Source organism: Nymphaea colorata, chromosome 1, assembly GCF_008831285.2.
Source record: "Nymphaea colorata isolate Beijing-Zhang1983 chromosome 1, ASM883128v2, whole genome shotgun sequence".
In the NCBI taxonomy this organism is placed as follows: Eukaryota; Viridiplantae; Streptophyta; class Magnoliopsida; order Nymphaeales; family Nymphaeaceae; genus Nymphaea; species Nymphaea colorata.
In genome coordinates, this window is record NC_045138.2 from 25,171,393 (window position 1) to 25,184,492 (window position 13,100).

Sequence of the window (13,100 nt, forward strand, 5' to 3'; positions counted from 1 at the left end):
CATGAGAATCGAACTAGTCTCCTACCTACCATTGATAGGACCAGACATGGAGCATTATATTCTCCTGTTTCACTTACTTTGTCTTTTTTCTCTATTATTTTAGTTTTCTTCTTTTTAATGACCCCCGCAAGTTTCTCGAATGGTGTGGCTTCTAGTGACTGGCGGACCGCTACATGGTCATGAGAGTGAGCTCATGGCAATTAACATCGAAACTTTGTCCGAAGCTGGGAAGAAACTGAGTGGTCAGGAGAGTGACAACCTAACAATATTTGAATATTTGAAGGAGAACAAAGAAACCAGTTATAAGAATTGAAGAAATGCGATCGCCTTCCGGCCAGCTTAATTTATTGCCAAGACCGCCAACAACTTGGTAAGAAGCATACCTGCTCGTAAAGCAAAGACATGCTTGTAACAAAATGAACAATATGCCAAATTAATCACTTGTAAGAACCTGTGTTTAACTCTTTAGCTGTAGCTTTAGAGAGAGAGAGAGAGAGAGAGTATCCTATTTGACTTGTAAATGAATTAGCATGGGTTACACAAGTTGATTTTTTAAGTGGATGATTGTCTTAGATCTAGTAGAAAGTCTAGATTTATGGAATTAAGATTACAGATTTATAGTTTGATGTTGGACTTAGCTGTGGTCAAAATACTAAAAAAGGATCTTATATGTGGATATTATGTGGGACTTGGAGATCTTTAGTTTGATAAATAATGGAGTTTGCATAGATTTGTTGACACATCAAATCTAAAGATGTAATATTATTGATTTCAACACACGCTTATGAATTTGGTAGAGGTCAACTGGAGGCATTAGATGTCTCAAGATTATTATGGAAATAACGAGAATTGTTCGGAGATCTTTGCTGTTTGGCCCGTTCCACATTATTGAATATTTCAAATCGCCGCTGTTCGTCGATGGATGTTCAAATTTCAAGTAGTTAGCACGTGCTAGCACGTGCTAACTCCAAAAAGAAAACAACTGATGCAAACAAAATAAAAACAAAAAAAATGAAGGGAAATAATTGAGGCGTAAGAAATTTAAAAATGTACATTAAAACAATGGGCCACATTTTTTTTAATAAAATATGGCGTGAATGGCCCTACTTTACAGTGTGCGCAATGAAGCAGTGGTTCATAATAATTTTATGATATTTAAAAAGTTTACCTGCCTCTTCCGTCGTTTGACATTTTCAAGAAACTTCAAGGGCGTTCTTGTCCGTGACAAATTATCCCTCGGACTTGTTCCGACCAAACGATTTCTCGAGAAGTAAAATCTTCGCCGCTTTTCTTTTTTCCCGATGTCATAATTCTGTAGGATGCTGAAAGTCTAAAGTTATTTTATTAAAAATTCATGAAAAAAAAAAGTTAAGTGCTCTGCTTTTTTTATACGTCAAAACTAGTTTGAGCTTTGAATTTCAGAGTTTCTTATTTCTGTATTGTGTGACATTCCACATTCATATGTGGAGCCAAAATCACGAGTCGACAAGCATATATCATTTTTGGTACACTTTGATAGTTGGAAAAAATGAGATGCAACCCAATAATGTTTGCCAATTTGATTAAATGCAGCTGGAAATAGATGTACTCGTCGATATATTCAATTTATCAAATGTTTGTTCAAATTCAGATTTGAATGCCAACGAATAAAAGTATCTAGCAATCCAAATCCAACTAACTTTTAAATTCGTAATTTCAATCTATTCAACACACGTTTACTTTTTACTTCCGAATCAAATCCAAACTTATGTTAAGAGCCAATTTGGAAATATATGAACATTAGATATAAGATATTTACTTGAAACTGTATCGGTATTTTATCAAAATATTTATTTAAAACTGAATCGGAAGTGAATCAACTGTCATTTCTTAAATGTGATCAAATTTCTTGTTTGGACGTTATTTTTTTCGTATCCAACATTTTTTAAAGCCGAATCCAATCAATGGACATTAAATCGTACGAACTTCTTTGTTGAATGGGTGATATTTTATGAATGTAATGCATTGCCTCAATGTTTTACGTCGTTCACATAAAGCATATTGTGCAGGTCTCGTAAATTTATGCGCTCTTTGGAATAACATATGATCTTTATCATTCTGTTTTCCGCTACAATAAGCAAGTTCAAGGAGGAGAAAAGAAGATGTGATTATTTTCTTGAGACTGGCGTCAGCTATAAAGGCTAGTAACCTACAGGATCTGGATATAGATCCACAGCCACATGGTTCAAATCGAGGTCCAGATTGGAGTTCTGATTTCATGTGCCCCAACTCCCAAGGTCTAGATAATTTTTAAAAAATATGGATGTTCGCATTGTTTTTCTTTAAAGCAATTTTGAGTATGCATAGTTTTGATGTTTGAAATCTTGCTAGAAAGGATTTAAGTTGGGCGTACTCCCTGACAAGGACGGGAGACTGCAAAAAAATTTATCAATAACTAGTCAGCTATTAATTGTCGTGGTAGCTCTGTTTCTTCTTCAGGACTATTTAAAAGCAAGTGATTCGTGTGAGCATTTAAATATTGTTCGATAGATCTTTTTCATGTACCCAGCAAATGTGAAGTCCTTTGAAAGTAAAGTAAATTCTTTTACAGCAACTGCTTGAATTTATCGAATGGTTTAGAAACGCAAATACTCAAATAAAAAAAATATTGAAGTTGACTTGAAAAAAGTATTTTTTTCATAAGAGAACAAAATGACATTTTTTTTAGTTGATCTATTTGCAATTTCACTTTTCTCTCTCTTTTATCGTACCTCATGTTTTTTCTTTTATAGTGTTTTTGACGCTACATGATCTTCTTTTATTCTTACTTTTTCAAACTTGTCTTCCATTCGCCTTCTTCTTCTCTATTGTCTTTCTCTTCACTTGCTTTTTCCTTGGTGTCATGACTAGAGTTTGTGGCCTATATCCTCTTTGTGGCGCATTTGGGAGGAACGCAACAACCAGGTCTTCGGGGCGCATCCTGATGGTCAGATTCTATGGCACGCCTTATATAAGGGATGTCTAACTTGATATGATGCTATGGCACCATCTTTTGTTTGTTGCTAGGTGACTCTACCACTTTGTCTATCCACTTTCTACCCACCTTCCTTATTATGTTTTATTGTACTGTTGTCTTGTATATTTTATTTTTCTATTTTATTTTTGTGATTTGTTCTTATATTTAAGGGACTGGAGTGCCATTTTGACTCTATGGGCACTCTATCTATTGTCATTCTTCAAATGTTCGATGGTCTTTCTGTTCAAAGTGGGTCTGTGTATCTTATAAATTTGCCACATTTTCAAAGGATGAGGAAACGATTTGCTGTAGCCACTAGATGCAGATCCAGCTCTAGATTTCAAGAGAGATCAGCTATTATAATTTATTATGCCAAGTGACACCAGTCCAAAAGAATCCGACACCTATGGCAATATAATAAACTGAACCTCTCTGATCGAATTTGTCTTTTTTGTTTTTTTCAAAGCTCTAACCAATCGAAATGAAACTCGCAGTCAGTAACTGCATAAATCCATCCCGTTCACCGAATGAGTTTCTTTTACAGTGCAGCTTTGGAGTGATTACATTGGTATTCATGTTTTACTCCAACATATTCAAATGCACATTTTTGAAGTATGAAAAGTCAACTTCATTTGTACATTTCGAGTGCTCAAGAAGGGAGATTTTACGTACAAGTCACTTTAATTAGTTTAGGAAACCTATGGTTGAAATGCAACAACTACAACTTTAGACGTACTTTTCTCTACCTTATTTCAAGTGTCTTAACTATGTAAAAGCGGGTTCATTTATATCTCAAATTGCCAATGGATTATTTTTTTTTTTTTTTTATAGAGAAATGCGGTTGAAAGTATGGGAGAAAATACGACAAAGATTAGTGGGACAGTGAAGACAACGCTCATAAATGTGGGATCCAGATGTCTTTTGGTGAACCAGCAATGAGATTATTGAAGGCAGTTTTTTAATTTTTTCAATCAAGAAGTTTCAGAGGCCAATCTGTTCCCTGTGAGGACAAGAGTGAGGACAAGAGTGACTCCCACCAAGAAAACACATCATAAGAAACCATAATGGTAGAATTTAAACTTGATCCGCAGAATGATATTCGCTTTTTATTACCACCTGTGGTAGTCTTGGATGGTAAACCAAATCTTTACAAGTCTTAAACTCTACCTCTCAGGCGTTTGGCATAGCTGATCAAACCAATAACCAGTGAAAGTTCGATTTCCGTAGGCATCAATCCTCTCTGCAAGCCAATCCAGTCTTAAACCTTCAAGACAAGGTGGCAAGCCAATCCAGTCTTTGACCTTCAAGACAAGGTGGAGAAGAAGGGGAGCCTCAGCTTTTCGTTCCTCACCGGAACAAATCCTGAATTCTAAGTCAAAGAAGCCGATAACATGAAAAAACTTGGATGCCGTGCAACAAAAGATGGTTTTTTTATTATTATTATAGATGTATTTTCTACACGCCAAAAAATATCCTCACTGAATTTAGATGAAGTGGATTTTCAACTTTCCCTATCACAAACCTTTTTTATTCGACGTGATATTTCAGGTCAGGATAATCGTTCCCCCCCCCCAACCCCAAATCAATGGCTTTCAAGAAATATCGAACAGCCACAACCGGGTAATAGCCCGTGGACAAAATTCGGGTAAATGAACGCATTGAACACGGATAACATTTGATTGTTAAATACAATATATAACTTTATAAAGATGAGAGAAAAAAAATCTCATACAGAAAAAACTTTAAAAAATCTTAAAGTACTAATCTCACATAAGATATTGAGAAATTCACAGTTAAGAGATCACTTGGCTATACCTTTCCAGACAACCAAAATGTTTAAACACCTTCGTCATTTCTTTCATGCCACCCAGAAAGAGAGACTCCTCGGGATAGACCGGGGGTAAGCCCACTCCACACTGCCTGAACTGACTATTTGCGCTGCCCATCATTTGGCACATGGCACAGCACAGAGAGAGAGAGAGAGAGAAGACATATATACTAATAACCGTACCATGCCACTTTCCTTTTCCTTTTCTGAAAAGAGATTAAAACCACTTACAAGTCTGGAAGAACCCTTTTTTCAAAAATGATGGATATTAACCTCACGCCACTGCTTGGTAGTTGTCAGCAAGTGTGGCATACATCAGGAAAAATTCAGAAACATGATGTTCATATCTAAAATTAGGCTGAGAGAGAGAGAGAGTGTGTGAGAAAGAGAGAGAGAGAGAGAGAGAGACTACGACCATGTTCATCCATGTTAGACAGATCATAGGCATTCATGCAGCACCATGCAGGACTGCTAAAAAACAGGATAGTTTCTCGTCCTAGAGAGCTTAGACAAAGAATTGCCTTGCAGACTAGAGGCACCGTGTTGCCCAGGAAATACAAAATTATGATTTGCTATGTACTTATCTTAAACAACCAACGATTCTTTAACCAAAGCTATAAGACTCCCCACCCTTACAGGGTGCTGCAAATATTCGAAACGTTAGAAGCCATAACACACCGACGATCGGAAAATATTACACCACCGGAGAAATGGTCTTCGTACACTGGGTACCCTCTGAACCGTCCCAACCAAGCAGCATTATCATGCTGACACAATCCTACAAACCAAAAGTTCAAAATTAAAAATAAAATAAGCTAAGGACAGAGAATGAGGGCTGCATGCTTCAAGTCAAGAAAACTAGCTAAATACTAAAATAACTCCATGAGCAGAAACACCTCCATTTCAACACATGCACAAAAATATCGATCCACGATATATATCAGTACACTAATTAGGGAACCGTAGTATCAGCACCACAAGCAAATCATGAGTCAAGAAAATAATTTCATAGAACCATCACGGAGATTGATATATGATAACCAAAAAAGCTCACCTGTTCGCCCTCACGTCTGGATTATCTCTCAAACCAAGCTTAGAAAGACAAAGGCAGTATGATTCCCAGTCCGTTCTCCGTAAGTATCTCAATAGCTTCTTCCTCCTCCCAACCATCGATTGGAGCCCTTTCCTAGAGTGTTTATCCTGCCATAAGAACAAATGCACACATCAAATGCTATTTGACTTGGTCATCAACATGACAAGATAGTAACTGTAAAGTGGCCAAAACAATAATTCCAATTTTAGAGTATGATCAGTTATTGCTGACTAAGAAAACTACACATTAAGACTGCCATGCAGTATCATATATCAGGAGATAAAATTGGTCATTGTTAGAGGGCATCTGCACAAGTCTCTCAACAATGCATGCTTATTGTCAAAGGACACAATCTCACGTAGGTGCAGGTGTCTTTGCATAAAGCACAACAGAAAACCACTATTACAAGAACATGGGTACAGAAAGGAAGGCATCATACATATACAATCGATGTATGCATGCATGTCTTTGTTTCTGTACAAAGACATTACACAGGCAAGCATGAGTGGGTCATTCTCCATCCATCTGATGTATATATGCATGTCTTCATTTCCGTACAAAGGCAGATATTGAAACAGGCATTAATGGGCCATTCCCCACCAAGTCTTGTTGAAAAATAGATCGGCCATACAATGCCAGAGGATGATACACTGCTTGAATAAAAAAGGCAGCTTGCAAGAAGATCTGACGTCCATTCTTTTTTGTTCACATGACTGAATAAATTTTCAACAAAACAAAAATGTCCAATATGCATACCAAATGTCTGACACTTTCATGTTCAAGAAGAGCTGTTTCAACAAAAGCAATCAGCAAAGATAGGACCATCTGGATTGTCCATGTAACATATACTGTCCAAAGTGAAGGGCCTATATATGTCCTCCGTGCTGATTTAAGGCTTTAAAGATGCCTTTCCAGAATTAAGTAATTTCAAGGACATGTCAGACCAGATAAGCCTCAAGGCAACACCTATGAAACTGTTATTGCTATTCAAACATTCCATAGAACAGTGCACTTCTTTTGATCATTTGCCTTCCTAAGTCCTCTTCACTATTGAAATCATATTTGGGAAAACAAACTGCGAAAAGTGGACTAGAAGAAAGATCAGGAATTATTCCTAGGGTCATAGGTCCTTTGATGGCATTCTATGCCTTCCACCGCACATGCTTACAGAAGTGAAAAGTCTTGAAGTTGGACCAAGGCACCCTTGAGACAGAACCAGAAAAGAAGCACATAAGGTAATATTCATAAAGTAAATAACTAAACCTGCACAATCAGAACGGTGTAATGACTTCAGTGATCAAGACAAGCATAAAGTCAAGTCAATCAACTTATATTTACCTTTTTATGCAAAACGGATGATAAATGCTTAATCTTTGTCGTAAGCACTGCAACTGCAATAAATGAAGTTTTAGGAGCATCAAATATATATATATATATATATATATATAAATTGAAAAAAAAAAATCAACCACACAACAATGACATTAGACATCATTCATAACACACGTCCCCCAGGCCCCAACCCAGCCCACCACCACCAAAACAAACGAGAATACAATCCATATCTATAATACATTGATTTTGGTGAACAAACAGATGCAATTTCATTATTTCAGAAGGCACATAGGAAAGCATCATCCTAGTAGTCAAAAGCATGCCTAGGCCCTAGCTGCTTACCTTATCAACTAGGCTGGCCCACCTAAGCCAAAATCTTTTTCCTCCTACTACCTTTTCTCATGCTTTTTCTTCTCCTCAATGAAAAGAAACCATTTGGTGCTGGATTTTGGAGGAAAACCCAGCAACAATGCAATGCTTGAAAGGAAAAAGGTCATCTGACTCATCATTGCCACCTGGTTTGAATCACTAGATCAACAGAAGAAGAAATATGGTGTGGTGGGAACATCCTCACTTAATCTAACTGGTAGCATATATATGTATATATATATATATATATATATATATATATATATATGGATCAGGTTTGGATGGAGAAATCCTCTGTCCTCTCACAGCATACCAGCCCATGCAATGCAGCACGTGACTGTGATTGGACAGAGCTCAAAATGGCCATATATATATATATATATATATATATATATATATATCAGCAGGCACACCCTAAATGGTCTCTAGAACTATGCAAGTTAAGCAAGATACTCTCCACCTATTGCAGTCGATTCGATTTAGTATCCATGCTGTCTGTAGTTGGTTCTCAAATCATTATGGACTATGAACTGTTCCTGCTTTAAGAAATTTTGGAAAAAATGATGAAAAAGAATCTCTGGTTAACACCTTAATGTGATAAATGCAATTCTGCATTTTGAAATAGCATGTTTTTATCTTATCAAACAATATCATGCAAGCCAAACAAGACTACCTCAGATATCCAAAGTACGAATGTATTTTACCTAAAAAAGATTTGCCATGATATCATCCCAAAATAACTAATAATTTAGAGTCCTTAGCAAACAGAGGCATTCAGATATTCAAATGGAAATCCATGATAGTGTTGTACAATCTAGATGCTAAAGTAGATTTCAATATCTTACCTTGAACCCGTGAAGATCCACAATCTGATTCAGACATTTTAAACTCTTCCCTGACCTTCTGAAGCTCCAACTTGAGCTTCTCCGATGAAGACATGTTATCAGGATGGAAGTACTACAAAGAAGAAAGACAAAGAAATATAAAGCATCATTGAGGAAGTATCCTGACCATTGGAAAAAGAAATGCTGAAAGCATGCAATTAATATAAGAAATGAAAAATCTCCGGGCATGTGGAAGGAGAAATTGTTGTCAATGAGAGAAGCATGCAGAGGGTAAACTAAAATAACAAACATCAAGATGCAACTTCTGGTCATAAAAGAGGTGCCTAAAAACATACAGAAAAAAGTAGATTGACCAATACTATTTCCAACCTTCTCTTAGGACTATAACGGAAGGTCTGATCTGATGGCAAGATATGAAATGTTTCCCTACTATCTCCACTGGCTACTGCTGAATATGCCTGAACAATTAAACTAGTTACCTCATTTTTAACCAAGACTTTGGATTTCTGAAGACAGTCACAAGTTGCATTTGAGCTCATCATTTTGGAACAAATATGGATTTTATTCACAACCTGGATACAACTCTGGCCAGGACCTCACAATGAGCAACAAACACACACGTTCCTTACCATAGACACTTCCCGGTCCTATGTCTGGTAAAAGAGATCAAACCTATCCAAAGTCCAGGAAGCATATTGCATGGAAACTAGATGTTCACTTAAAAAGGTGGAGTACATACTGAAGAAGACTTCACTCTTAACCCTAGTAGATTCATGTCCATTCTGTCTTTTCTTTTCTTAATCCACCTTGACAAAGAGAACAAGTTGGCTTATGAAAAAGGCAAGCTCAAGAAAATTTTGGCTGCCCTCTTGAAGTATGTTATGCAAATTTACCCGTTCAGCTTCAACCAATTTATTAGATACTAATCATATATGTTTTAGCTTAAGATAAAAGCTAAGCTTCTTCACAACTACTTCGGAAAAAGTCAGGTTTTTAAGAATCTCTTCTACTCTATTATAAAGAAATCACAGAAAAAATTATGCATAATACGATTTGAACCCAAACATCCAACTGATTCATTGGAGGCTCCAAAATATTTTGATATGCATGATTGAAAAAAGAAGGTATCTGCCCAAGAAAAATGTAAATAAATCATCAACTGGAGAATAAGATAAAAACAGAATTCTAGAAGCAGGTAAGTTTGCTTGATAAGTGACCTTTTCAACTAGATCATCTTTAGGGGGTGAAAGCATATAGCTAGGAGTCACTTGCCCACCCAACTGACCCAATAATGCCAGTCTCTGCACTACAAACAATAAAAGTAAGATAAGGGAAGGAACTGCATATATATCCCCTATAAATTGATTTAGCCTGACAAGTCAAAACAACTATGTGGATGTGCACATGCTCTCTCTCTCTCTCTCTCTCTCTCACACACACACACACACACAGGATTGTCGACAGCAGAGATCCAAAATGAGGTGACTGTGTGCACAGAGATTCTAAAAAACCAAGCCAACAACACATGAAGCATACAACAAACTACAAATCTAGACCCACAGTCAGCTGACTGTGGGATGTACAGGGAGATTCTAGAAATCAAGCCAGCCAGAATTTGAAAAACAAATAAGACCTCAATGCCATTGATCCATGGATTTACCAGTTCTGAAGTAATTTGGCCTCCGTTTTCAGCAGCTTACATTTTCCTTTCTTTTTTTTCAACAAAGGAGAAGGAAATAGTGAATATTGGGTTATTGAACACCTAGAATTTGCACGTATGACGGGCCAAGGGCATGGTGACAAAATGTCCTTTCCTCATAAATAATCTCAAAAACATGATATTTTGAAAAGAAACCATTTTCACAAGATATGTATTTTATATGCATAACTGACGGACTACTTTTCAAACGATTAATAGCTGCAATTTTGTCGAATTTCATGCAACAAATGTGAGAAAATCTACGACATCCATCCACGATGGCAATTGCAATGTAGTTGCTTAACCAAAATTCCTTTTGAGGTGACATGCTAAAACTGAAAGAATTCTGGCAACTGTAAATCGAATTTGCAATAATTTGATTGAATATTTCCTTCAAGAAAGAACTCATTACGGAAGAGCACCTAAAGAAGAAAGACTTCTGCAGGACGTTCGACTAAAGATACTCATATTCAGCATCATTAATCAATTTTACATACTTGAAAAACAAAGAGAACCCACCAACACGCAGTTAAATGAATTGAATCGAAAAAACTCGGCAGTAAAAGAGTGAAAACGGAAAATTGATACACATACTCGAAGTCTTCGCTGCTTCGGCATGTTGAGACGTGCGCAATTGCAACAAGCTATCCCGTAGATCAGCATAGGACACCGCATCAGTCCTCGATTGCGTCTCCTTCTCCTCCATCTCCCTCAACCTCCTAAGCCTGTCATTGAGCTCGACAAGCGAGAACCCACTCCTACCCTTCAATTTCACCTCTGGCCGGAGCATCCTCAGCTTCTCCCCCAGTTGCCCGTAGGTATACATCTTGACGAACTCCGTCCTCCGCGACTCCGACGCCGCAGCTTTCTCCCCCAACTCCTTGCCGAAGATCGACGGCGGAAGTGTCTCCGGCACCCGCCGAATCCTCATTTTCGTGCCCAGGGGCTGTTCTCCCGCCTGCGGCTTCAAGCTATCCCTAAACGCTCGAAGAGAGAGCGGCTGCTCCGGCGCCTCCTTAGCTCGCTCCTTATCAGACATGCGGATCTGCTGGAGGCTCTCGCGGATCGCGTCGAGCGTCAGCCTCGCTGGCTTCTGCTCGTCACCCGGCCCCTCCCCTCCTGCCTTCTTCCCCATGACGCTGCTCCTGTAAAGCTCCTGGAATGACAAAGGCGGCTTCTTCTCGTCTCCCGCATTGCCCTTAGGAGGAGGCGGTGCTGAACGCCGCCGGAATTCGGCGAGGTTCTGGCGGATCTCATCCAAAGAGGCGATCCTGGAAGGCCGCCGTGAGAACAAGAAATCCGGAGGCTCGACAGGAGATGAGGAAGACGCTATGGGTTCGCGAGGAGGGGATGGCCGGCGGAGGCGCGACTTGACGTCGTCAAAAAGCGACGACGACGATGGCAACTGAGACGAGTGTTGTTTGGTGGAGCTGTCCGACTGCCCACCACCTTCTCCTCCCGCACCATTGCCGTCGTTAGGATCGGAGGAGGAAGAGGAAAGGCGGCGGAGGAGGAAAAGCTGGTGCAGCTCCGGGTCGGAAACCGAGCCCACCCTACATTTCCATTTGAGTCTGTGGAGAAGCGCCATGAAAGCTAAAACCCTCACTCCCCGAGAAAACGATGCTAGGGCATCATGAAAATTTATCGCAGAATAGACGAAGCCGCTTCCCGCTTCCCGTTTCCCGCTAAATGGGTCCACAAACCCGAGTACTTCCTACCTGGAATTAAATAAAATTCTTATCTTAAACCCTAATTAGTCCATACCATTTAGGCATGTAACTTACATAGCATACATCGTGTAATATACTATCTATCATATGCATATACTTAAAATTATATTTTCTCATGACTTGCATCTATCATATATATCTTGCATAATTCATGTCATTGGGTTACATAGAATGTGTATTCTAACCGGTATCTTATATTGTGTGGTTCGATTTTTTTATGTGTTTAGCATAATTAGAGTTAGAGAAACAGTGTCTATTATCTGCTTGATTAAGTATGGACATGCTTATATTATATTCATAATACAAAGTATGGACATGTTTATCGTCAATTTTCTGTTCAACTTTCTGAACTAAAGAGTTTATATTTCTTAAACTTAAATGATTTTCAAGTTCTGTAAAAAAAAAAAAAAAAAAAAAGAAAAAAGTTGCTTTCTATGTTGCGGTAGTAGTTTTTCAAATAGTCTACTTTTATAAAATTTGGACATGGTTTGCCCTTAAGGTTACAATAAGATTGTGTTTGTTTCACCGCATATTTGAAGTCTGTAGTGATCTGAGATCTTTCCGATCTCAAATTCATGGATTTAAGGTCAAACTTCCTCCTCTCTTCAGTTCAACCTTGAATTCATAGTTTTTGACATTAGCAAGGATTTAAAATCAATTCTAGATCTCCCAAAACTCACTTTTTGCTACAGCTTCGGATCTAAGGTCTAAGGTTACCAAACTCAACCAAAATGTCCAAAGATCTATATTGTACAATACAACTAATGGTATTTTAATCATTTTCTATAGGTTTTTACCCGTTCATGTCGTGTAGAACAGAATGGTACCTCTCTGCTTATAGTGTTTTAAGTCTAGTTTAGGGTTCAATTTTAATTTTATATTATAGTTTTATTTGTACATTAATTAGTTTATGTGTCATGTATTTTCATTAAATGATATTGCCCAAAATTATATTCCTCACTCAAGGTCAGCTGATTTTTCATTGGTAACATTGGTATGATTCCATTCCACGAAAAAATTATTTTTTATTATAAAAAATTGATCTAAGCAGAGCAAGGCCTTTGACTCGGTCTCTTGGTCGCTTGATGAATTCACGGATGGAAAAGATCATTTCACCTGTGACAGGAAGCTGACTTCCTTTTTTTCACGGTTCAAATCTTTCTTCCAATTCTGACTTTCTTTTTAAGTATGATTATGAAGGGCACC

At 37.9% G+C, this 13,100-nt stretch overlaps 1 protein-coding gene across 1 annotated transcript; it reads right to left on the reverse strand.

Moving 5' to 3' along the window:
* Positions 1-5,240: 5,240 nt before the first annotated feature.
* LOC116258586 (uncharacterized) lies at positions 5,241-11,808 on the reverse strand. The gene is made up of 6 exons (XM_031635787.2): positions 10,759-11,808; positions 9,683-9,771; positions 8,466-8,577; positions 7,255-7,307; positions 5,878-6,023; positions 5,241-5,601 (listed from the first exon to the last, which is right to left on the reverse strand). Exons 1-6 carry the CDS (start codon positions 11,750-11,752, stop codon positions 5,586-5,588), a joined length of 1,410 nt encoding a protein of 469 aa, XP_031491647.1. The 5' UTR covers positions 11,753-11,808; the 3' UTR covers positions 5,241-5,585.
* Between the last annotated feature and the right edge of the window lie 1,292 nt (positions 11,809-13,100).

Bases quoted from the DNA above. Each gene is read 5' to 3' on its own strand.
- LOC116258586 (XM_031635787.2), bottom strand. From the start codon at position 11,752: ATGGCGCTTCTCCACAGACTCAAATGGAAATGTAGGGTGGGCTCGGTT. The intron at 9,772-10,758 runs GTATGTGTATCA...TATTGTTTGTAG, and splicing joins CGAAGCAGCGAAGACTTCGA to TGCAGAGACTGGCATTATTG. The intron at 7,308-8,465 runs GTAAGATATTGA...CATTTATTGCAG, and splicing joins TGGATCTTCACGGGTTCAAG to TTGCAGTGCTTACGACAAAG.